Source organism: Aethalodelphis obliquidens, unplaced genomic scaffold (genome assembly GCF_003676395.1).
Source record: "Aethalodelphis obliquidens isolate GAN/ISIS:26980383/991018 unplaced genomic scaffold, ASM367639v1 scaffold45, whole genome shotgun sequence".
NCBI classification, from domain to species: domain Eukaryota; kingdom Metazoa; phylum Chordata; class Mammalia; order Artiodactyla; family Delphinidae; genus Aethalodelphis; species Aethalodelphis obliquidens.
This window is the reverse complement of record NW_020837989.1, coordinates 11919078-11944707: the sequence shown is the minus strand read 5'-3', so window position 1 is coordinate 11944707 and position 25630 is coordinate 11919078. Positions and strand designations below refer to the sequence as shown.

Below are 25630 nucleotides of genomic sequence, written 5' to 3'. Positions count from 1 at the left end.
GATACCTATGAACCAGATGGTTATAATCCAGAAGCTCCTAGTATTACCAGTTCTGGTAGATCTCAGTATAGGCAGTTTTTTTCAAGAACACAGACACAGCGCCCAAACCTGATTGGCCTAACCTCTGGAGATATGGATGCAAATCCAAGAGGTAAGAATGCATTTAACTTTTTCTCATGCTAAATGTCATTTGGGCATAGTATTTCTGACCTCACTAAGGTCTAAAAATACTTTCAACAGTCTCTCTTTGAAGGGTGCTGTGTAATGATCTCAAATGCTTTTGAATATCTCCAGATTTTACTTTAAAGCCATAAATAAAATAAAAATATTCTGCTTATATTTATTTTTAAATAAAAATAATACTAGTGTTAATTAATTGCTCTTTTTGTAGGACTTTAGGCTATTTTAGGCACTATGCTAGATGTTAGATATAGAAAAACGACATGATCCCTCACCTTCAAAGAACTAATCATTTAATGGCCTACTTTGTGTTTTAAGAGCTGTGCTTCACACTAGTAACATTGAGAATTTTAAACACTATGATAAAATTATCTTTTGACTATTATTTATGATTAAAACCATATGTTAGGACCTTTATAAAGCATAGCCACAAATCTTAAAAGATTAAATGCAAGCATTGCCTTTAATATGGGTTGATACCATCCTTTCACCTCCGCTCAAAACAAAGTTTGGTTAAAGCGTTTGATGAGATTCCAGTTTCTTACTTCTTATTATAGTTAGATTTCCAGTATTTAATTTCAGTTTGAGTGACTGGCCATGTGCCATCCTGAGGATATTTTCCTGATTTAATTATATGGTGGACAATTTTCCTTTTCTTACCTTCTTTCTTATCCTGATTTTATTAACTCTTCTTTACTGCCATTTATGACATTATTGCTACTACCAGTTAACAGTTTTGTGTCAAGATTAAACTAAATCCTTTTTAATATATTATTATCTCTAATATTCCTTACCAACAACTTAAATGAGATACTATTTTTATTCTCTTTTTCATATATAGACACTGAGGCGAAGAGGGGTTAAAGAACTTGCCCATTATTAATTCTTTTCTGTTCTATTCTATTCTATACATCAGCGGTCTCCAGCCTTTTTGGCACCAGGGACAGTTTTCGTGGAAGACAATTCTTCCACAGACGGATGGTGCAGCGGGTGGTGGTGGGGATAGTTCAGGCGGTAACACGAGCGATGGGGAAGCTTGCTAGCCCGCCGCTCACCTCCTGCTGTGTGGACCGCTACTGGTCTTTGGCCTGGGGTTTGGAGACCCCTGCTATACATGACAGAACTAGCATTTGGACCCAGGTTTATCTAATTCCAAAGAATATGCTCTTACTTTCTGTGCTGTAATGCATATATTGTTACCAAATTACCTGAAATTAGTGGGAAGTTCGTATTTTCAGCCCCACAGTGATTATTCTTTGCTGCTGATTTTACTTTTGGTGGAGTCGCTAAAGTTATGGAGAATACTCAGAATATAACGTGCAGTTTTGGGTTGGTATTTGCTTTTTGGTTCAACACACCTCTTTCCACTGACAGGTAACCTATCGTAAGGTCAGCGTCGTATAGTATTTTAGTCTTAACTGTTGTGAATGGAATGTGTTAATTTATAACATTGGCTTTGAATTTTCCTTTCAATGTTTAGGTTTGAATAATCTTAAACCTACAAAAAAATCAAAAGTGCAATAAACACCTTAATACTTTCACTTAGGTTCACCAGTTGTTAACATTTTGTCAGCTTTGGGCATGAATGCTCACTTGTGTGCACTCTTCTCTCTGTCTTCCTCCCCTTCCTCCCCTCTCCCTTCACATTGTTTTCTTGAATCACTTGAAAGTAAATTTTGGAGATTGTGACACTTCAAGATCCTTCAGTTTACATCTGAGAATAAGACACAGTACTATATACGCGCAATATCGTTGCCACACATAAAAGAAAATCATAATTCCGTAGTAGTATCCTATCCATGTGAACTTCTTGTTGAATCCTGTAAGGAGACAAATATTTCACTCCATTTGTGGCCTAATAAGTTTGATCACTTGCTGTAATTGTTAGAGCTCTCCATTGTAAAGTTTGTGGAGTGGTACTTTGGCATCAGATAAATATCTTATTCTCCAACACCCTTTCACTGATTTTTTTTTCCTTCCATTTATGATCCTTGCCTGAATCAGTCATTATTACATCAGAGTTGGCTAGGAGTTTTTAAATGCGCATATTGTATTTTTGAAAAAGGAGGCAATTGATAATTTATTTTTGCTGTTAAACATTTCTGAAAAGGAAATGGTAGTAGCCAGGTGCTATTCACAGTGATTTTTAGCTTTTGGACTAAATAATTTTAATCATTTGAAATTCCCCAAATACAACGCATGGTCAGTAATGTTAATTTTTGTTTTCTACAGCTGCTAACATTGTCATCCAGACTGAACCACCAGTTCCTGTTTCAATTAATAGCAACATAACCAGAGTGGTTCTTGAACCAGATAGCCGGAAAAGAGCTATGAGTGGTTTGGAAGGGCCACTGGCAAAGAAACCTTGGCTGGGAAAGTAAGATAATTTGCTAATTAGTAACATCTAATTGATGTTTCTGGTTTTTTGTTTGCAGTAGTAAATTTGTAAAATTAAGAGTTGTCATTAATCATTAATTTTCAATCTGTGTGCCTTAAAGCTAAGGTTCCCAAAGGCATCATTAGTATGTCTTAAACATTGAAAAGTTAACAGAATATTGATAATAGATATTAGTAATTTGTACTAATTTCTAGGCCTAACCCAGTATTAGAATTATTGAGACATGAGTCTTCTTTCTTTCTCTCTACCTGTTTGATTCCCATGTAATAAGGATAATGTGAAAATTACCTAGTCATTTCTGAAGAATGTTAAGTGCTTACAAAGGATACTTGAATAAATATAAACTTACATTCTTTGCTGATTATCTCTTGCCTAGGCATAATGTAGGAGAATTAACCAAGATCTGTTAATATTCCTTTCAGGCAAGGGAATAACAATCAGAGTAAACCAGGATTCTTGAGAAAGAATCAGTATACAAACACCAAATTAGAAGTCAAGAAAATCCCTCAGGAATTGAACAACATTACCAAGCTCAATGAACATTTCAGCAAATTTGGAACTATTGTTAATATCCAGGTAGGTGTAGCTATGTTGATGACAAAATCCATGTATATAATGTATCTTCAAAAATATTCCTATCAGCTTACCTTGCTTAAACAAGCCAGTGATTAGTCTGATCATCTCTGCTATGTGTTTTAAATTCCACTGTGTATCTGTATGCCCAACTTTATGACGGAGTTGTTGTGCTGAATTTGTCCTCTGAATTCATTTGGTTCTTTTCTGCAACCTCTTCCTGAAAGACAGTGGGCCAGTTATTGTATTTTTGTTCATACTTGTATCTCTGGACAGATGACTTTTTTACCTGCTTTAGTGTTCTAACTAAGTAGGTAAGATTTTTGGTAACTTCTAAGATTGTAATTTTGTTTACTGACTGGCTTTTATTTTGTGAAATATTAATTGGTTAAGGATGGTTCTAATCTTGAGAATTGTAGGCACTGTAACATATAATCTAACATCAAATAAACTGAAGCTTTTATATTTTGCTGTGTGTTTGTTAGATATTTGAATTTATCAATTTGTGGTTGGGTGTTACGCTGTAATTGAGGGTACTAGAAGGTCTGTTAAAGTTGGGATTTCAGTCAGTTACCCCTGACACGCAGTGTTGCCATCAAACCAAAATATGATTTATGTATCTCTCACTACCTTTTTCCTCTTAAATTTTTCCTAGGTCATTATTCTTTATGGCATTTAGAAAAATTAGGAAGCTTTTAATGTAAATGAGTATGAGTCTGCTTGGGTTGCCATAACAAATACCATAGACTGGGTGGCTTAAACAACAAAAATTTATTTGTGGGGAATCCAAGATCAGAATACTAGCCAATTTGGTTCCTGGTAAGGACTCTCTGGCTTGGAGACGGCCATCTTCTTGCTGTGTGCTCACATGATGGAAGGAGAGGGAAGGGAAGAGACAGAGAGAGCTCTTCCTGTAAGGTCACCAGTCCTGTCTGATTAGGGCCGCACCCCTTTGATCTCATTTAACCTTATTTACCTCCTAAAAACCCTGTCTCCAAATACTGTCACATTGGGGGTCAGGGCTTCACCGTATGAATTTGGGGAGGACATAACTCATTCCATAGCAGTAGGCCATAATTTATATAAGCACTATTCTCTATTTGGGGGAATTTATGTTGTTCTTACTATTTTTTATAAAAACAATGCTATTGTGAACCTCCTTTTGTATAAACCTTTTATTTTTTTATGATGCATTGCTGAATTAAAGGGAATTTTAAAACTTTTTATTTGAACTGCCAAATTGTTCTCCAAAAGGGTTGTGCCAGTTGATGCTCCCTAACACAATGTGTGAACCTCATCAAAACTCTAATATGGATCCATTAAAAATTTTTAGACCAGTTTCATAAGTGAAAAATTGTACTTGCTTTAATTTGCTTTGTTTTTATTCCTAGGTAGACTCTAATTTATATAGACCATTTGCAGCACTTTTGGATTTACCTGCCCACTGTCTTTGCCCATTTTTTATGAAGGCATTTATAATAATGCTTTTCCAAGCCTTTGCCTGTCATATATATGAAAATTACTTTTTCGTTTTGTCACTCATTTTGTTTGTGGCAGGTTTGGACTGACAGTGGTTTAAAATTTTATTTGGTCAAATTCGCTGTTTGTCTTTATGGGTCCTGCCTTTATAGGTGTGCATAAAAAGGCTTTCCAAAGCCTCAGATTATACAGATATTCACCTTTTTTCCCTGGGTTTTTTTGTAAAATGTTTTCTCTCTCTGGAGTTTATTTGGACGTGTAAGATACCAGGGAGGAACCTAACAACTTTTCCCCAAGTGGTTATATAACATCACTAGGATTATTTATTAAATAATCCAATATTCTTTCATATATAATGTTGAAATACACATGTTATCTTTTAAGGGATAGCTAACTTTATTTACATAGGATTCACAATGGATTTCAGCAGGCTGTTTTCTACTTTTGAATTTTTTATCAATAATTTATCAATATTTGCTTAACTACAATCATTAATTTATGTGTGTTGTTGTTGCTGTTGTTTTTTCTTATAGGTTGCCTTTAAGGGAGATCCAGAAGCAGCCCTCATCCAGTATCTTACCAATGAAGAGGCCAGAAAAGCCATTTCCAGCACTGAAGCAGTTCTAAACAACCGGTTCATTCGAGTCCTGTGGCACAGGGAAAATAATGAGCAGCCAGCACTACAGTCGCCAACACAGCTGCTCCTGCAACAGCAGCAAACACTTAGTCACCTGTCACAGCAGCACCATCACCTGCCACAGCACCTTCATCAGCAGCAAGTGCTAGTGGCCCAGTCTCCTCCCTCAACGGTACATGGGGGTATTCAGAAGGTAATCTACTGGTTCACAGGGAATTAAAGGTCCTTTAATCCCATCCTCTAGATCATTGTTTCTCAATTTGTGGTCCTGGGGTCTTCTATATCAGAGCCATTCAGTTTGATTTGTAGACCGGCAGCATCTGATCTCCTAGGAGCTTATTAGACATGCAGTTTCTAAGGCTTCACCTCAACTTACTGAATTAGAATCACTATGGGTGGGGCCCAGTAATCCGTTTTAACAGGCTTTCCAGGTGATTCTTACGTACCTTGAAGGTTGAGAAGTGCTGTGTTGCATCAAAATCACTTATCTGGGTGCACATTCCTGGGTCTTACCTTCTCAGATCTAGAGTCAGTCTCTAGATATTGGACCGTAAATCTGCATATTTAAGAAATACCTTTAGTGATTCTTCTCAACACTAAAGTATGATAGCCATCCATGACCGAACAACTTTGAATCTAGAACAGCTTTTTTGTTTTGTGTTAGAATCAGACACTCTTTTTTTTTTTTTGGCGGTACGCGGGCCTGTCACTGATGTGGCCTCTCCCGTTGCGGAGCACAGGCTCCGGTGTATATCCACCTCTTCACTTAAAAAAATCAAACCTTACAGATGATTGAAGCACCCTTCCTTCGCATTTCCTTATCTTCCTCCCCAGGGTAATTACTGTCCTAAATTTGTATCATTCCTAGGCATTTAAAAAAACTTCCACCATAAATATGTTTATTTTGTATATGCAGATGATGAACAAACCACAGACATCGGGTGCATATGTTCTTAACAAAGTTCCTGTGAAACATCGTCTTGGACATGCAAGTGGTAACCAGGGTGATGCAGCACACTTGTTGAATCAGTCAGGTGGTGCTGGAGATGATTGCCAGGTATATATTTCTGTGGACCTTTAAATATATTTAGAGTTGTTCAGTGACACAAAGAAATTAACAAATTGATTAGCACCCAGATTTATAATGTCTTATTTCCTCAATCAAGATAATTGTGAGAGCTAACCTAAATGTGGCCGGTAAACTTCCCTAATTTCCATGATTGAGCCAGAAATTTGCTAGTTAAATTTTCTTTTCCTATTGAAAGCTAAATAGGAATTTGAAATTTTTAGCCATTTATTAATAGATGTCTATTAATCCATTCCTTTTATAATGTTTCTTCTTTAATATAATTAAGAACATCATGAAGGGGATTCAGTCATAGTCAATTCGAAAGTCAGATTTTTATTTTTATTTTTTTTGCGGTACGTGGGCCTCTCACCGTTGCGGCCCCTCCCGTTGTGGAGCACAGGCTCCGGATGCGCAGGCTCAGCGGCCATGGCTCACGGGCCTAGCAGCTCTGCGGCATGTGGGATCTTCCCGGGCCGGGGCATGAACCCGTGTCCCCTGCATCGGCAGGCGGACTCTCAACCACTGCGCCACCAGGGAAGCCCCAAAAGTCAGATTTTGAAATATGTTTTTAAGTAGTTTCCTTTCCTTTTGGGAATATATCTATATGATGACTGTCCAGATTGGTGATTTTTTTTTCCAAGAGAGCTAGGAAAACTGAAAAAGAACAGGTGGGGTTAGCCCTCCTAGACATTAAAAAATAATGTGAAGTCAGTATAACTCAAACAATTTGATACTGGCACATGAAGAGACAGACCAGTGGAATAGAATCGAAGACTGAGATTATAGACTCACTCACAAATAGGAATTTATCATATGCTAACACATTATCTCAGTTCAGCGGGGAAAGTATGGACTCTTTGGTAAATGGTATTGGGATAACTGGATAGCCTGATAGAAAAAAAAAATTAGATCTATTTTTAAAATTACATAGTAAACCAGGATAATGTCCACAAGGACCTGAAATTTATATGCTGATGGTAATGCTAAATGGTATAGCCTCCGTGAAAGGAAATTTGGCAGCATCTAGCAAAATTATGTATGCATTTACTCTAAACCAATAATCCTCCTCTAAGAATCTGTGCCAAAAATATACTAGTCAAACTATAGAAAGACATATGAGCAAGGCTAGGGAATGTAGACTCTCTTCAATAGCAAAAGACTGGAAACAATCCAGTGTCCATCAGTAGGGGACTGGTTACTTAAAATGTAGTACATGCATACAATAGCATATGTGTAACTTTGCAAAGGAATGACGAATATCTTTATGTGTACCATGAGGTGATCATCAGGATACATTAAGTAAAAAAAGCAAAATGGGACAAAAAATGTAGAGTTGGCCACTGTTTATTTAAGAAAGTTGGGGCAATGAATACGTATACTTGCTTATGATAGAAAAAAACAAAAAAAGGAACCCATATAATTTAAGTCTTGGTGGTTACGGCAAGGATAGAAGAAACTAGACAACTTTAAAAACCTCCAAAACATTTCTTAATTCTGTCCACCAAAAAGGTCTAGAAACAGTGACCCAGCCTGATGGTAATGAACCTTGACATGCCCCTTCCCCCAGCTCCAAAAAGAACCAGGGATCCTTGAAGAAATGGCTGTTCCCAGATCTGGGGGTGACAGTGTTCCAGATGTCAAACCAGAAAGTGAGGAATTTGTCGAAGATTACTAGCATCCTATCAAAGAATGAAAAAATGTCATAAAGGCTCTAGAACTGCGCACCAATTTAAAGGAAATTCAGAGGACAGAGGGACGTGTTAAAGGATACCATAGAATCCTGTAGTGAATACTGCAGGATGAATGACCTGGTTTCTTCCAGAAGTGATTTGCAAAGAAAAGAAAGATACAGAGAGGGAAACGGAATTAAAGGAGACTTTAAAGAGATATAACCAATTGCATTTATATGGACCTTAGTAGGTCCTAATTTAAATGTGAAAAGAATGTTTAGAAAATTATAATAGAATCTGGAAATGTGACTATTTAACGATATTAAAGAATTGTTATACCTTTTAAGTGTGACAACGGTATTGTAGTTTTACTTAAAAAAGAAAGGAGTCCTTATCCTTTAGAGATACAACTGAATTATTTACAGATAAAATAATGTGTGTGTTATGATGATGTAGTTGGGGGTTTAAATAAAACAAGGTTATTTTATATAAAATAATGTAAATTGATGGTTGTTTCTGCTTGCTGATGGATACGTCAGGTTTTTTATATATAATTTTGTACTTTGGTTTGTTTCAAAAATTCGATACTAGGGCTTCCCTGGTGGTGCAGTGGTTGAGAGTCCGCCTGCCAATGCAGGGGACACGGGTTCGTGTCCCGGTCCGGGAAGATCCCACATGCCGCGGAGCGGCTGGGCCCGTGAGCCATGGCCACTGAGCCTGCGCGTCCAGAGCCTGTGCTCCACAACGGGAGAGGCCACAGCAGTGAGAGGCCCGCGTACCGCAAAAAAAAAAAAAAAAAAAATTCGATACTAAAAGATAGAAAAACAAAAGCAATCTCAGACTTTGAAGTCACACAGCCCTTACTGACTTGACCTGCCTCTTACTAGCTGTGTTAAATAACTGGCGAGCATTGGTTTCCTTTTCAATAAAGTCAGTTGCTATGGGGATTAAAAAATTTCATATTGGTAAAGCATAAAAGAGAAGTGCTTATTCGCACATAATAAGTGCTCAGTAACTTGTAGGTAGTGCCATTTTTATTTTGATAAATAGTAATAACAGCATGAACATCATCTCTGCAGGTCCCTACAGTACTTGAGAGAGTTTCCTGTGTATTTAAAGTAGCTTAAGTTTTAGGACAATTAAGTATTGTATGATTGAGATAAGTTTTGTATTTGTATATATTGCGTGATTGAATTTTCCATGAATTTCTTAGTATTATATCCTGTGTCCCTTCTATCATATATTCAAAGTTAATTTAAAAATAAATTATAAATTTATTTATTTATTATAAATTATAAATTGTTTAAAAATAAATTTCTGAAAAAAAAAAAAAAATTTCTGTTCAGAAAGGAATCTAAATACCAAAACAAGCACAGTAAAGATGGTCACCATTTTACTTGCAAAGTTAGATCTGTGAGCTAACTACTTATGGTTGGTTGTAAACTCATAACATTTGATTAAATATAGTATTAAGATTATGACTGCAAAGTACCTTAATTCTTAGGAGGGTTTGCAGTTAGAACATGCATTCTTATTTGGCATTGTGGAAAAGAGCTTAATGACATTACCCTCCCAAAGACCTCCAGGAACACACCTGTAGTTGAACAACTCTTACTCAGTGAGGGAGTATACACAGTGAAACCATGGAACATCTCATTTAGAGGGTGTTAGCAAGGACTTATGTTAGGATTGGCAGTGTTAGGTGATTTGTTGGAGGGTTAAAGGAAACAGGAGTAATTCTATGATCAGATTTCCTAGTAGTTTACCTAGAAGGAGGGAAGACTAGAATTATGCTAAAGCTGTAATTGGTAAAGAAGCTGTAGTCACTCATATTAGCCAGGGTAGAGAGATGTTTAGTCATTTTTATGGTTTGGATAGTATTCATGGTTTGTGTGTGTGTTCAGTCGTGATAATGGAGTGATCTTGTTTTTGCCTTGATCCACCATGGGCACAAGAGTGACCTTGTCTGAGGTTGATGTTCTATGAAAATTGTTTATGTTTAACAAGGGGACACTAAGGCCTAGCTGTGAGTGGCAGTCCAGCTCCTAGATGTCAGGAGTTGTTGTTCTTTTTCCCATAATTAAAAAAAATATAAAGAAAAGAAAGATAAGTGATTGTATTCAGAAACACAACATTATTGCTTAAAATTAGTTTTTGTTTTTATATTTGAATGACAATTGAGTTTATGTATAAAGAACTTGTTTTATAAATGAAGTTTTTAAATGTAAAAAAAATATATGGAGTCTTTTTAAAAAATTATTTTAAGGTATTGCTAAGATTTAATTTAATTATATTTGTGTTTCATAGATATTTTCAACTCCAGGCCATCCAAAAATGATCTACAGCTCCTCAAACTTAAAGACACCTTCAAAACTTTGTTCAGGATCAAAGTCTCACGATGTCCAAGAAGTTCTTAAAAAGAAGCAGGTAACAGCCTCAATTCTTTTCCTTCAAGAGGAAAGGATCTATTGAATTCTTTTTTTTTTTAATACATTTATTTATTTTTTATTTATTTATTTTTGGCTACGTTGGGTCTTCGTTGCTGTGTGTGGGCTTTCTCTAGTTGCGGCGAGCAGGGGCTACTCTTCGTTGCAGTGCGTGGGCTTCTCATCACGGTGGCTTCTCTTGTTGTGGAGCTTGGGCTCTAGGCACACGGTCTTCAGTAGTTGTGGCACGCAGGCATCAGTAGTTGTGGCTCGCGGGCTCTAGAGTGCAGGCTCAGTAATTGTGGCTCACAGGCTCTAGAGTGCAGGCTCAGTAGTTGTGGCGCACGAACTTAGTTGCTTCACAGCATGTGGGATCTTCCTGGACCAGGGCTTGAACCTGTGTCCACTACATCGGCAGGCAAATTTTCAACCACTGTGCCACTAGGGAAGTCCGGGATTTGTTGAATTCTTAAGTGATTATATTAACACCTCTGAACAGTTCATGTTGTTATGAAACTACATTTTAACATTTATTTAGCTGCTGCTTGATGCATTGTACACTTGAAAAAAAGATGAGCAAACAGAAAAAATGTTTTGCAGTTGCCTTTCAGTGGCTACATCAAGCACAAAGAAAGAACTTTTTTCTATGTAAAAGTAAAAGACACTGAGCTGTCGTCTCTCCCCCCACCCCCCCGCAAGGGAGAGAAATAAACACTTTTATTTCATTATTTTCTCTTTTAATTCCTTTCTGGCTTCGTAAGTTAGGTAATATTTCACGTGAAGTGTAACAATTATGTAGTTATTATTCATGTGACTCACTTCTGAGTTTCATTATCATCTTAGATTTAAACTCACAGTTTTTCAAATAAAATAGTTATTTATATATATTATCTCAGTATAATTGGAGATTTAATTAACAGAGGGGTTGGAGGCAACATTTTCCAGGCAAAAATCCATAGATTTTGCTATCATTTCTAATCTATAGCTGCATGTCACTTTTAGACTTTATTTTTAGACTTCAAACTTCAAAAATAAGGATTTCGCTTATTATGTGGGGAAGTGAAAACTTGTTTTTCTTTACATACATATTCAGGTCATTTAAGTGAATAAACCTCATAGATACAGCTAATTAGTGTTCAGTATTTTAAATATTAAAGTACAGTTACAAACATAAACTCTTTTATATTGGAAGTGTTGGGGAAAATAGGTTTAAAGGTTTCATCTCTGGCTTCAGCTATTTTTTGATTAGGAGGAAAATCTGTCTCGTATAAGGGATGACTCAGAAGAAATGAGTTGAGACTGTAGTAGCCATATATATCATGGGCAAACTTAGTTATTCATTACTGATTTTTTCTTTACCTGTTCGTACAGGAAGCAATGAAGCTACAACAAGATATGAGGAAAAAGAGGCAAGAAATGTTAGAAAAACAAATAGAATGCCAAAAGGTAAGATAAATGTTCATTATTTGCATGCTGGAATTGATGTATGGAATGGATTTTACAAAGATATCCCCAATAGAGTTTTAAAGGTTACTTAAACTAAAATTTACTAAGCATAGTTTTACTTTTTGCTGTTTATTTTATAGATGTTAATATCCAAGCTAGAAAAAAACAAAAACATGAAACCAGAAGAGAGAGCAAATATAATGAAGACTTTAAAAGAGCTTGGAGAAAAGATCTCACAATTGAAAGATGAGTTAAAAACATCTTCTGCAGTCTCCACACCATCTAAAGTAAAGACAAAAACAGAGGTACCTATTTGCATTTTTCATTCAGCATAGGGTTATTGAACATCTGTGGTGTGCTTTGCACTTTAAAAGTGCAGTGGAGGCTTCCCTGGTGGCACAATGATTGAGAGTCCGCCTGCCGATGCAGGGGACACGGGTTCGTGCCCCAGTCTGGGAAGATCACACATGCCGCGGAGCAGCTAGGCCCCGTGGCCATGGCTGCTGAGCCTGCGCATCCGGAGCCTGTGCTCCGCAACGGGAGAGGCCACACAGTGAGAGGCCCACGTACCACAAAAAAAAAAAAAAAAAAAAAAAAAAGTGCAGTGGAATCCTTAGGTAGCTAATAGTCTAGTGTGAGACAATTATAAGTATCTTTTTTTTTTTAATGTTTCTGTAGATGCTGTACACTCCCTCTGAAAGAAGTGATAATACCCGGTTTGAACAAAGATGTTTTTTAACTGAATTTTTTTGTTCTCCATGCTGATGATGTAACTGCTTAGAGTGATGGCAAGGAAAGAGACATTTCCTATTTCAGCAGCTTTTTTTCTAATTTTTTAATAATGTTGTAATGCAGCCATCCCTTTTAATATTCAAAAGATATCATTGCCTTTAGTATGGGTAAAAATATGGCTTTCTATTGAAAAGAATAATCAAAAGTTCTAGATCCATTTAAGTCTAATTTTGTTCATTTCTATTTGTTTCCTTACCGTAGAAGAATACTTGCTTTTACACCATGGTTCCATCATTATTCTACAGCTCTGTAGTGGGATTTTAGATAAATTTGCAGCCCTTTGAAAACTGGGAATAAATTTGTCAGATATATATATATAGAATGCAAATTTTTATGTACAATATTATATTACATTTGAAATTGTGGTTCTCTGTTATTAAAGGAATGTAAAGTGTTTCATTAAGAACACAACATTGTAAATCAACTATACTCCAATAAAAATTTTTTGAAAAAGATTAATTTATGATCTAAAAAAAGAAAAAATGATTGCTTTTTAAAAATATAATAAAATGTTATTTTAATTGAAATTTCCTCCAATAATAAAAAGAGCATTTAATTATGGAAAGAAATTTAAGAGAATATGGGGGAAAGAAAATCTCTCATAGTCACACCAGCTAAAGGCTGATAATTTGTTTCTTACCAAAAAAAAAGAGCGGCAATAGTTATAGGGTTCAGATCTGAAAGCAATTATGTAACTGTTATGTTTGTACTATTAGTGAATTTTTATTGTGTAATTTATTTTGCCCTATTATGTTTCACTTATGATGCTTTATTATGTTCTCAGCTCCCTCATCTCAAATGACTGTTTCCAAGGTCTGATTTTTAGGCCATCTTTTTTTTTTTTTTTTTTTCCTCAGTGATAGTTTATTTATTTCACATAAAAATCCCCCAAAGCTCATGGAAATGATGCCTTCATATCACGACAGTAATCAGAATGAATTGTTTTTGTTTTTAAAAACCACAAAACTAAAAAAAAAGAAACCACAAAACTCGCTGTCGGAAGGATGGGTGTGTGAACTACGACTTGGGGAGGGACTTATGATGCATCCCATGTGTCACAAGAGGAAAACTCAATGTTCCTTTACAAGGAGGGCTCGACATCTGTTGCATTTCAGCCAAAAGCTGCCCGGCAGATACAAAGCTTTCGCAAAGCCGATTTCAGAGGGTGTGGGTAGCAGCCCTAGGTGCTGCCGAGGACACAGTGGCCCCGTATGGACGGAGCTGTGCCTCAGAACTTCACACACCTGTGTACAGGTGGCCGACCTGGAGACAGCCACCCCGGGGGTCTCTCTATTCTGGAGGGGCTGTGCCATCTTAATTAAGCATTTGTAATACTGCTTGCTTATTAAGCAGTAATACTGTTTATTGTTACTACTGATAACATTATACTCTCTACATGTTTTCAGTATTATATCTGTAAAGTTACTTTCCTTAAAACACCCATGTTTATTGCGTGCTCTCACATTTACCCAGAAGAGATGTGTGTCATTCTGTAAGTGTAATATTGTGAACAAGATTTTGTAGGTTGTCTAAAAAATACATTTTTACTCTTAATTTTTCCAAAGGCCCAAAAAGAACTATTAGATACCGAACTGGACCTTCACAAGAGGCTATCCTCAGGAGAAGACACAACAGAGTTACGGAAAAAACTCAGTCAGTTACAGGTTGAGGTGAGATTTAAGAGGAGTTACCCACTACATTTAACATCTCGAAAAATAGTTTTCCTAGATTTAGTCTGATGATGTGTTATATTCTGCTTTTTGTTGTTATTCAGGCTGCACGATTAGGTATTTTACCTGTGGGTCGAGGAAAGACCATGTCCTCTCAGGGTCGAGGAAGAGGCCGAGGCCGTGGAGGAAGAGGAAGGGGTTCACTAAATCACATGGTGGTGGACCACCGCCCTAAAGCACTAACAGTTGGGGGATTCATTGAGGAGGAGAAAGATGACTTACTTCAGCATTTTTCAGTAAGTTTTTAAAATAGTAAATGCCAACTCTAAAAGCATTGTATTTAGCATTTCCTTGATGCCTTCTGTATAAATGTCAAATGTTTTATAGATTAGAAAAATAAGTTGTAAAATCATGGGTATTAGTAAATTCCTATTAATATATTTGAAGGTCAAGAAGCAGCTCATGCTATATTCCATAATACTTCACATAAATGCATTTGTAACAACAAGTTATTCGAAAGCTATATTTGATTTTTGCTTTAGGGTTTATTACATGGTTTACTAGATGTTTATAGTCAATAAGTGAAAATAGTCTGGGATGGAGACGAAATCCAAAGGAAGAATTTGTTAGGAGAAGAGTCATGTTTAGTTATATTCTGTGTACAGTGGTGACCACTTGCTTTTAGACAAATATGCAAATAGATATTTGCCACAAGTGAATGTTTTTGTTATTTTGCACATAAGCAGTATATTCTCTTTCTAACCACTCATTAATTCATCTAGTAAATATTTTTTGAGTGTTATTTGTGCTAGAGCATTTTCATACATGATCTCATGTAACCTTAAATAACTGTATAAAGTGCAGGTAGAAACCCATGTGTACAGATCAGAAAACTAAAGCTTAAAAAAGTCACCCAAGATCATATAGTTAGTAAGTGGCAGGACCAAGGTAAAAATACACAATTGACTGTTAACATCCAGGATGCCTATTCCTCAAACAACTTTTTTGAGAGAAAACATTTTCAGCCCTATTGAGTGTTAAAGATGGTGAGAGAAATCTTAAAGAGCAAGATTTCACTCCATAGTTTCTTATTAGTTTGATGCTCATTAATCTTGTTTCACCCTGGCTATTAGAGAATGGTGGGTTATTATAAGATGTCCAGATTTGAGAGCCACCTGGGCTGCAGTCTGTTTACTCTTGAGCCAGTTTTTTCACTACCCTGACTGTTATTTTCTTTTTTTGTAAAGTGTGAGATTGTCTTTAAGTGACTTCTTTGAGGAGTAAAGAAGATAATATATGGAGGAGCACTGTACATGGGCAGGGTGTTCTTCTGGAGGCTGGGTGAATGTCGATTTTTGTCTCTCAGGGTTGAGTATATAATATTCGAATTTCCTTGCCAAAACTTGGGCATGGGCATTTAGACCCACTGCCAGCTCTGGTGAGGTGCATTACATAATAATGTATAATAATATAAAGCAGAATTTTTATAAATTTGGCTCTGTAGAAAGTTTTAATTACAAAAAGTAGGTAATTTTGTTAGGTAGGAAGCTGCATGCTCTACCCTGAGGGTTATATATAAATCTTTAAGTTTTAATCCAGAAGTCATGCTCAAATGGCTCTCTTTCCTTCTCATAAGTAGAGTCATTCTAGAGTATCTAATAATGACCAACTTTTTTTTTTTTTTTTTTTTTTTTGCGCTATGTGGGCCTCTCACTGTTGTGGCCTCTCCCGTTGCGGAGCACAGGCTCCGGACGCGCAGGCTCAGCAGCTATGGCTCATGGGCCCAGCCGCTCCGTGGCATGTGGGATCCTCCCGGACTGGGGCACGAACCCGTATCCCCTGCATCAGCAGGCGGACTCTCAACCACTGTGCCACCAGGGAAGCCCCAATAACCAACTTTTATATACATATATTTGTTAAGTCTGAAATACGGCACTTGGTTTGCGGAAAGGGACATGTCCAGGCATTTGGGGAAGGAGCAAACAAAGCCAAGGCTGGTAAGGCAACTTCAAGAATGAGACACTACCATTGGTTTCGATGGTGTTTTGTAGTTTGTTTTTTGTTTTGATAGGGTACTATCAGACAGTCTTGAATGCTAGAAACACACTTACACTTGTAACAGATACTTGGGCAGTATAGTATGCTTTCTTTGAAAAAAATACAGAAATACGTATGCCTAAGACATTATTGAAAGTAGATTTAGCAAACCTATAGGGTAACTCTTCTTCAAGGTCTTTTATAATCCCACAAAGACTAAAGTAAAATGTATATTTTCAGTATTCTTTTACTGTCCTTAATGATTGTGAAAGGATCATGGATCAACCATATCTGTATGAAAAGGTGATGGATGGGTGTTAGTGAAGCTGTTCTGAAGTGTGAGGACCTAATTCTAGAGTCCTTCAGTTTATTCTTGTATTCATTAATCCAGCAGTCCCCAACCTTTTTAGCACCAGGGGCTGCTTTCATGGAAGACAATTTTTCTGCGGACCGGAGGGGAGGGGGGAAATGGTTTCAGGATGATTCAAGCCCATTACATTTATTGTGCACTTAATTTCTATTATTATTACATTGTAATATATAATGAAATAATTATGCAATTCACCATAATGCAGAATCAGTGGGAGCCCTGAGCTTGTTTTCACATGCCACTCACCAATAGGGTTTTAATGTGAGTCTGCAAGCAGAGACTTATTAGGGTCTCTGTGCAGTCGAACCTCTCTGCTAATGATAATCTGTATTTGCACCCACTCCCCAGTGCTAGCATCGCCACCTCAGCTCCACTGCAGATCATCAGGCATTAGATTTTCACAAGGAGCGTGCAACCTAGATCCCTCACATACGCAGTTCACAGTAGGGTTCATGCTCTTATGAGAATCTAATGCTGCTGCTGATCTGACAGGAGGCAGAGCTCAGGTGGCAATGCAAGCAACGGGGAGTGGCTGTAAATACAGATGAAGCCTCACTTGATCACCTGCCACTCACCTCCTGCTGTGTGGCCCGGGGGTCGAGGACCCCTGCATTAATCCACTTTTAAGAATTTATCATACGGAAATTATGCAAACGATTCTGCAAACTGTAAGTGTGCTCAGTGTAGCACTTTCTATAATAGTGAAAATGAGAACTATCTAAACGCTCAACAGTACTTTGCTGCTATTAAAAACATGTTTTTAAAGAATAATGACATAAGAAAATTCTCAGGATTGTCTTTTAGGTTAAGGAGAGGTGGGATAGGAGAGTAGTCATAAACTTGGAGTGGAACTGCTTTAAATTGTTAGTTCTGGGTGGGAGAATTCAAGTTAGTTTTAATTTTTTTCCCTTCTAGGCTCTTCTCTGTTTTCTGTGCTTTCCAAAGGAACATATCTTATTTTTAAAATCAGACTTTTTAACTTCACATTCATTTTTAAGATGAAACACCAGCATTTTTATACTGTATATGTTAAAACCAAATTTGAGGATATGTGTTAATCTTGGGCTTTACATCCCAGATACGTACATGAAAAATATGAGTAAATTTAAAAATTGTTGACCTTTGAGCAGCATGGGTTTGAACTGTGCTGGTCCACTTGTACACAGATTTTTTTCAATAATAAGACTGACAGTAAGTTATTACCAAGATTTTTGACCATATGGAGAGTTAGCACCCCTAATCCCTGTGTGGTTCAGGGGTCAACTATATACACAAATTTAAAATCCAGAGAATGTTTATATACAATGGAAGTTATCTATAACAACATAAAACATGTATAATAATATATAAATATTTTAATAGTATATATCACTAGTCAGACTTTTTCTAGTAAAGAACCAGATAGTAAACATGTTAGGCTTTTGCGGACTTCGTACAGTCTCTGTCACATTTTCTCCTTTTCCTCCTCTCTCTAAACCTGTCCTTCCCTCTTCCTCTTCCTTCTTCTTTTTCCTTTTCTTCTTTTAATAATTTTTTATAAATGTAAAAATAATTCATAGCTCACAGGCCACCAAAAACAAGGTGCTGGGCCATGTTTGGCCTGAAGGTTGTAGTTTGCAGACCCCTGGTATATATTATTTTATTACTTTATATATAAAATATTTAAGTTCAAAAATGGGAAATATGGGACTTCCCTGGTGGCACAGTGGTTGGGACTCCACGCTCCCAATGCAGGGGGCCCGGGTTAGATCCCTGGTCAGGGAACTAGATCCCACATGCATGTCGCAACAAAGAGCTCGCATGCCACAACTAAGGAGCCCACCTGCTGCAACTAAGGAGCTGGCGAGCCTCAACTAAGGAGCGTGTCTGCTGCAACTAAGACCCGGTGCAACCAAATAAATATTTTTTTTTTAAAAAGGGAGGGCTTCCCTGGTGGCACAGTGGTTGAGAGTCCGCCTGCTGAATGCAGGGGACACGGGTTCGTGCCCCGGTCCGGGAAGATCCCACATGCCACGGAGCGGCTGGGCCCATGAGCCATGGCCGCTGAGCCTGTGCGTCCAGAGCCTGTGGTCCGCAACGGGAGAGGCCACAACAGTGAGAGACCCACGTACCACAAAAAAAAAAAAAGTAATAATAATAAATTAAAAAAAGGGAAATAATATCATGTAATATATAAATAGAATTTTGTATATTTTAAAGATAAAATCAGTGAGTCCCAAAAGAACTTTTTTTAAAAAAGAATCCTTATTTATATAGCTTTCATTTGACAGAGTTAGGAGGGTATCAAAGACCATGAAGAATTTCCTTTAAGTATTTTAATATTAAAGTTTAGGTAAAAGCTGAAAATTTTAAGTCATAGAGGCTTGCTTAAGGGCACAGATAGGATGAGAGCTTAGGGTGCTTTCCTTCACTCCTGGGTAAAGAGAGGTTCAGCTAATTTCAACAGGGAAAGTTATTTATGCTGAATGTTTGGAATACTTGAACTGTACTTTGGCATTTTTTCAATAGTATGCATCATTTAACTACAAAGATTTTGAGCTATGGTAGTGTGGTTTAGAGTTGTACTCAGTAATAATAGAGTGGAAGTAGATTTTTTTTATTTTCTTCTTCCTGATTATGAAAATAGTAAATGCTTCTCAGGATGCATTTAGTAGCTGCAAGTAACAGGTAAATAACTTGGAAAATATGGACGTTTATTTTCTTTTTTTTCAAGAAGTTTAGAGGTAGGGAGGTTTTAGGATTGATTATTTAAGAAACTCAGCTACACAGGTTCTTTTCATATATCTCCTCTACTATCCTAGTGTGTTGGCTTTCTTCCTTAGGTCTTTTTCTTCATGATGTCAGTCAGGATGGCTAGTTAGGGTGTTTCCTGTTTTTTCACTGTTAATGGACAATGTTATATACATCTTACTGTATTTGGCGTTTTTGAGGGAAGTAATGTTATGTGGACAGTCCTGTGCATTGCAGGACCTTTAGCACCTCTGGCTCTCACCTACTAAATACTAGTAAGTGCTCTTCAGTCAGCGTGACCACCAAAATGCCCTCTAGAGTAACATTATCGTCTCCCACTGAGAACCATTGCCCTAGGTTAGTTCATAGGAGCAAGATGACTGGATCGAAGGCACGCGTATGTGTATTTAAAATTTTGGTACAGCTTGCCAGATAACCCTCCAGGAATGTTGCGCTAATTTAAACTTGTAGTGACATTGGGTGAGAGCACCTGTTTGCCCATATCCTCAACAGCACTTAAGTTTTGTTTTTTCATCTTTGCCAGTCAGGGGATTGATGATCATGACTGGCACAGATTTGGCATCAGTTTCTGATCTGGGAAAATGGCTGTGTAGGTGAATTTCTCTCTGCGTAACTTCTACCTCTAAGGTTCTACATGCTTCTAAGTTACTGCATATAATTTTTTATTGATGATATGTAATTGATTTGCTCATATTCACACATATATTCATATATGTTAATATTTGATTTATTTTGAGGGGCAACACACATATACATAGTCAAAAAGAAAAGTATGTACGATGAAAAGTAAGATTTCCTGGACTTCTCTGGCGGTCCAGTGGTTAAGACTCCATGCTTCCAATGCAGGGGGCACGGGTTTGATCCCTGGTCGGTAAGCTAAGATCCCGCATGCCGCGTGTTGTGGCCAAAAGAAAAAGAAAAGGAAAGAAAAATAACATTTCCTTCTACCTCCAGTCATACAGTTCCACTCCCCATAGGCAATTACTGTTAATTGTGCATATGATGTTGCTTTGTTTTTAATGGATGCATGGTGATTTATTGTATAGATGTACTGTACTAGATTTAATTAGTCCTGTATTGATGGACATCTAACTTTTCTCCACTATTTCATTATTTCAAGCCGTGGTATAGATATACGTGTGAGAGAATATATATGTGTATATAGAAAAATTAGATATTTTGATAGGTATATGAGGCAAGTCCTAAATTTTTTTAAGTATTTTTAATTAAAAAAATTAATACAAGCAAAGGGTCAAAATTCGGTTAATAAAAAGTAAAAATCTCACCTCTTAATCTTGGCCTACTGTTACAAGGTAGTTATTATTCTTGGATATATTTATAGAAAAAAATTACGAATATAAGAATACATATATTAAGTCTCTCATCAAAAAAATTTTACCGGGGCTTCCCTGGTGGCGCAGTGGTTGAGAATCTGCCTGCCAATGCAGGGGACACGGGTTCGAGCCCTGGTCTGGGAAGATCCCACATGCTGCGGAGCACCTGGGCCCGTGAGCCACAACTACTGAGGCTGCGCGTCTGGAGCCTGTGCCCCGCAACAAGAGAGGCCACGACAGTGAAAGGCCCACGCACTGCGATGAAGAGTGGCCCCCGCTTGCTGCAACTAGAGAAAGCCCTCGCACAGAAATGAAGACCCAACACAGCCGAAGATAAATAAATTAATTAAAAAAATTACCAAAATGGGATCATTTATAAATACAGAGGTGCATTCTAAACATTGCTTTTTTAACATAAATATCTTGGCTAATTGGTATTTTCTTGAAATTATGAAGATAATACTCAACTTAAAATGTTTATTGAAACTATACCAATAAGAAATGTATAGTTAAGTGATTTATCAGAAGGTACCATATTACCTGCCCCTCAGGTCAAGAAATAGAACATTCCCAGCACCCCGAAAGTCTCCTTCTGCCCCCTTCCAGTCACTATCTTCTCTCCTCCTCAGAAAAAGTCTAGCCTCACTTTATTATAATCACCTCCTTGCTTTCTTTATACAGTTGATTCTCATTATTCGTGGATACTGCATTGCACATTCACCTACCCACTAAAATTTATTACAGCCTCAAAATCAATACCTGAAGTGCTTGTGTGATCATTTTCAGACATGTGCTGTGAAAAATTTGAGTTGACCAGTGCACAAGTTCCCAACGGAGGTCAAATGAGGTGATGTTCTGCCTTCTTGTCTCAGCTCTCATCCTGTAAACAAGTCGTTTTTGCAGTCTATTTAGTGCCCTATTTCTCTCATTTTTTTGTGCTTTTCATTGGTGATTTCACTGTTTAAAATGGCTTCCAAGTATAGTTCTGAAGTGCTGTGTAAGTGTTCAGTAAGGTAGTGATGTGCCTTATGGTAAAGATGTGTGTTAGAGAGAAGCCTTGTTCAGGCATGAGTTGTCATGCTTTGGGCCATGAGTTCAATGTTAATGAATCAACAGTATATATTAAGTAATGTTCTTAAACATAAAACAAGGTTACATATTGATCATTGGCAAAAATGTTTTGACCAGAGGCTCATAGGAACCTAACCCTCTATTTCCCCTAGGAACAATGGTTCAGTGTTTGCTAATTCAGTGCTTGGGTGAACTTTATGTGACTACTGCAAATAACGAGAATCAACTGTATTTTTATCACCTTAATGTGTATTCCTAAATGTTATAGTATTATTTTGCGTATTTAAGAAAATTTATATATATGGAACCACATAGTATATATTCTGTTGTGTCTGCTTTTTTTTCTTAACATTATATTTGTGAGATTCATTTGTGTTATTACATGTAACAGTAGTTTGCTATTTTTATTGCTGTATAGTTTTCAGTTGTATATATATATACCACAATTTATTTTTCCATTCTCCTATTGATAGGTATTTGGGTTATTTCCATTTCATTTTTATGAACAGTGTTGCTGTGAACATTGTTTTAAATGTCTTTTCATATATACATGTACATTTCTGTTGCATATACATGGACTTGTTGAGTGAACTGCATCAGTTTTATTAGTTTAGATTCCCACTGGTGGTGTGTGAGAGTTCCTGACTTGGTATTATTAGAATACATCTTTATTCTATTTATTAATCTTATTTGTTACAAGTTAGGTAGTGGGAGTTTTATATTCTTAGTTCCTGACTGCATACAAATTAAATTTCTCCTTCTTCCTTCAGTAATATATATGCAGTACATCTAATGCCTTAAAATTTCTTTTGGAAGATAGAACTGCTACCCTCTTTGGAAAGCAACCCAGTTAATATAGGTTAAAAATTTTTATATTGCTTTTTCTTGCTAATAAAAGTAATATAACTTTACTTAAAAATTCAAATAACAAAGTTTAAGGACTAATGTGTAACATGGTGACCGTAGTTGACAACACTATTATATAACTGAAATTTGCTAGGAGAGTAGAACTTAAATGTTCTAAAAACCCCCCTCTCCCACCCCCCTCCCAAAAGGGTAAATAAATATGTGAGGTATGCATGTGTTAATTAACTCGATGGGGTATCCTTTCACAGTGTATCAAATCATCACATTGCACACTTCAAATATCTTACAGTTTTATTTGTCAGTTACACTTCAGTAAAGCTGGAAAGAATTTAAATAATATAGAAATGAACAAAATACTGAAGAAATCTCTGTAATTGGGCTGTATGTTAAAGGATAGAGTAAGGGCAAGGGATGTCTGTTACACAAATTACCTGTTTTTTTCTTTCCCCAAGGTTTACTGAGATATAATTGACATACAACATTGTATTATTTTAAGATGTGCAACATAATGATTCAGTATACATATGCATTGTGATTACTAACATAAGTTTAGTTAAATCCATCACCACACATAGTTAAAATTTTTTTTTCCTTGTGATAAGAACTTTTAATGTCCACTCACTTAGTAACTACCTGATTTTGAAAAGATGGTAAATGTATATTTGGGTTAGGGCCATTTTGATGTGTCATTTTAGTTTGTCCCATGAATCAAAATGTTTGGTGTCAGGTTATAAACATTTAACACCTACAAGGGATAATAGGAGTTTTTCCTTAAATCACAGGCTGTGGTATCAGCAGAGACAGTAATTGACTGGTATGCATCTGGCCTAATGTACATTCTTGCCATGCAATGATCTGAGTGTTCTATGGAAATATTTTGCAAATGCTTCATGAAGTTTATCAATATTTTTCCTAGAAAATATAGGGTGAAACCCCAAATTTAAAAGAGCCCCTTCTATTACATATTTTAGGACTGAACCAAGAATTGGGGATAATCTACAACCCAGATCTGTTGATAGGAAAGCTGTAGGAATGATTAAGCTTTCACTTTCATGAAACTTTGGGTCTCTGTTCTTTTGTCTCGATTGCTTTGTCCTTAAAATTAAACTTTTGGTTTCTCTTACTGAAATTTGCTGGGGAGGAAAAAATGTTTAGACAGTAATAAAAAGAAATACATTTGAAACTGCGTAGTTTTACCCTGAGATAGGATAATAGGTGTTTAACATTTGTGGGATGCGTAGATGAGCTGCAGAGTATTTGTCATTGTTATATAGCATTTCAGGAAAAGAAGTGGGAATAGTTTTAACAGATATAGATGGGGATATAAGAGATATCATGAGATGAATAGATAATTTTTAAATTACTTATATTTGTAAGGTTTTACTCTAAATATGTAGATTATCAAAGCCAAAGGCCAATAATCATATTAAGACAGTATTTGTTGTCCTCATCATGACTTTTCTATGTAGAATGACTATATAATTTATATCCAAACCAAGACAGATCTTAAAATTTATGTGACATCAACATTAATCATGGACTATCCTGGGAAAACCAGACATGTGGTCTTCTAATTAAAAAGAACTTCACTTTTTCTAGCTCTCATTGGAGATTATTTGTAGATCCATTTTAACAGGTTTTTTTTTCCCTCAAGTCATTAAACTTTTAATAGCACACAATTTGAAGAAATCATTAGTAAGTGTGAGTACAAACTTTTGTGTTCTTCTAAAATCTATTTTAGCCTGCAAACCAAGGGTCAAAATTCAAAGACCGTCGGCTACAAATATCATGGCACAAGGCCAAGGTGCCTTCTGTATCCACTGAGACTGAGGAAGAGGAAGTCAAGGAGGAGGTAAATTTAACGATTGAAAATAAGAGTTGAATTAGATTGTTTTCCAGTTATATGCTTTTCTTAACATTAAGTAATAAAAATTTAAAAATAAATATTGAGTTTTTTCATGCATGTAATTAATTAAGACTAGTCTAGAAGTTTATTAAAGAATCAGATTAGGTGCAGAAATAAAAAAGCTCTTTTGGGGGTTATTTTCTGGTGTAGGAGAGACTGTACTTTTTTAAAATTTGTATTTATTTTGGCTTTATTGGGGCTCTGGACGTTTTTATTTTGGTAAATGAAGACATGGATTAAGTGAACAAATTAAATTTTATCTGATTGTTCTAGTTTTAACTTATTCAAGTTCCATAAGTAATAGATTTGAGTTTTCTTTCTACATATAGTTGGTTAAAATGAGAGAGTGTAAAGAAGATGGCCATAAGAGGGAAGAATAGCAAAACCAAGGACTTAAATAATACAAGTACTAACCAGCTTCTTAAAACATGAGAATTAATATTGCTTTTTTACTACAGTATTTCTAATTAGTTTGTTAAAATGGACACTTAGGCAGCATTGCAAGTTATTCCTCATTCATTGTAATTTTGGTTTTAAAAGATAGCATTTATGCCTGATCAAGAGTCTTCCCGACCAAGTGGGTAATTTTACATAACAAAAGCAGAAACATTTCCCTTCTTTAAAAAAGAAAGAAAAGAAAAATCTTGGTATTTCGGGAATGTTTGTAGATACTTTTACTTTGTGTAAGATTTTAGATTTTTATGTAAGATTTGGAATGTCAGTGTCATAGGCAAGGTATTATATTCATCCTTCACAATCGGATATTAGAGGAAACGTTTAGGCGTTCAAATGGTTATTTACTTTTCTCACTTTTAAGATAATAGAATAAAATTAATTTTATCAAAAACATGTTTCATAGATATCCCCCTCCCCCCACTAAATGTTCATATGTTATTTGTTTTTCTGATGATATTAGAATGGAAATCTTCTATTAAACTAGCAAAATTAGCAGGG

The 25630-nt window shown here is 36.3% G+C and overlaps 1 protein-coding gene across 6 annotated transcripts in view; it reads left to right on the top strand.

Moving 5' to 3' along the window:
* Positions 1 to 25630, top strand: part of RBM27 (RNA binding motif protein 27) — a 67545-nt gene that overhangs the window by 38207 nt on the left and 3708 nt on the right. For 4 of the 6 annotated variants that reach the window (XM_027081711.1, XM_027081713.1, XM_027081710.1 and 1 more), the window contains 11 exons: positions 2 to 151; positions 2413 to 2557; positions 3001 to 3154; positions 5164 to 5460; positions 6184 to 6324; positions 10314 to 10433; positions 11804 to 11878; positions 12019 to 12183; positions 14236 to 14340; positions 14445 to 14636; positions 24512 to 24622. In XM_027081711.1, the coding sequence (XP_026937512.1) occupies positions 2 to 151; positions 2413 to 2557; positions 3001 to 3154; positions 5164 to 5460; positions 6184 to 6324; positions 10314 to 10433; positions 11804 to 11878; positions 12019 to 12183; positions 14236 to 14340; positions 14445 to 14636; positions 24512 to 24622 (1655 nt within the window). Of the gene's footprint in view, position 1; positions 152 to 2412; positions 2558 to 3000; positions 3155 to 5163; positions 5461 to 6183; positions 6325 to 10313; positions 10434 to 11803; positions 11879 to 12018; positions 12184 to 12556; positions 13105 to 14235; positions 14341 to 14444; positions 14637 to 24511; positions 24623 to 25630 lie in introns of those variants that run through there. The other 2 variants (XM_027081712.1, XM_027081715.1) reach the window with 2 other exon arrangements.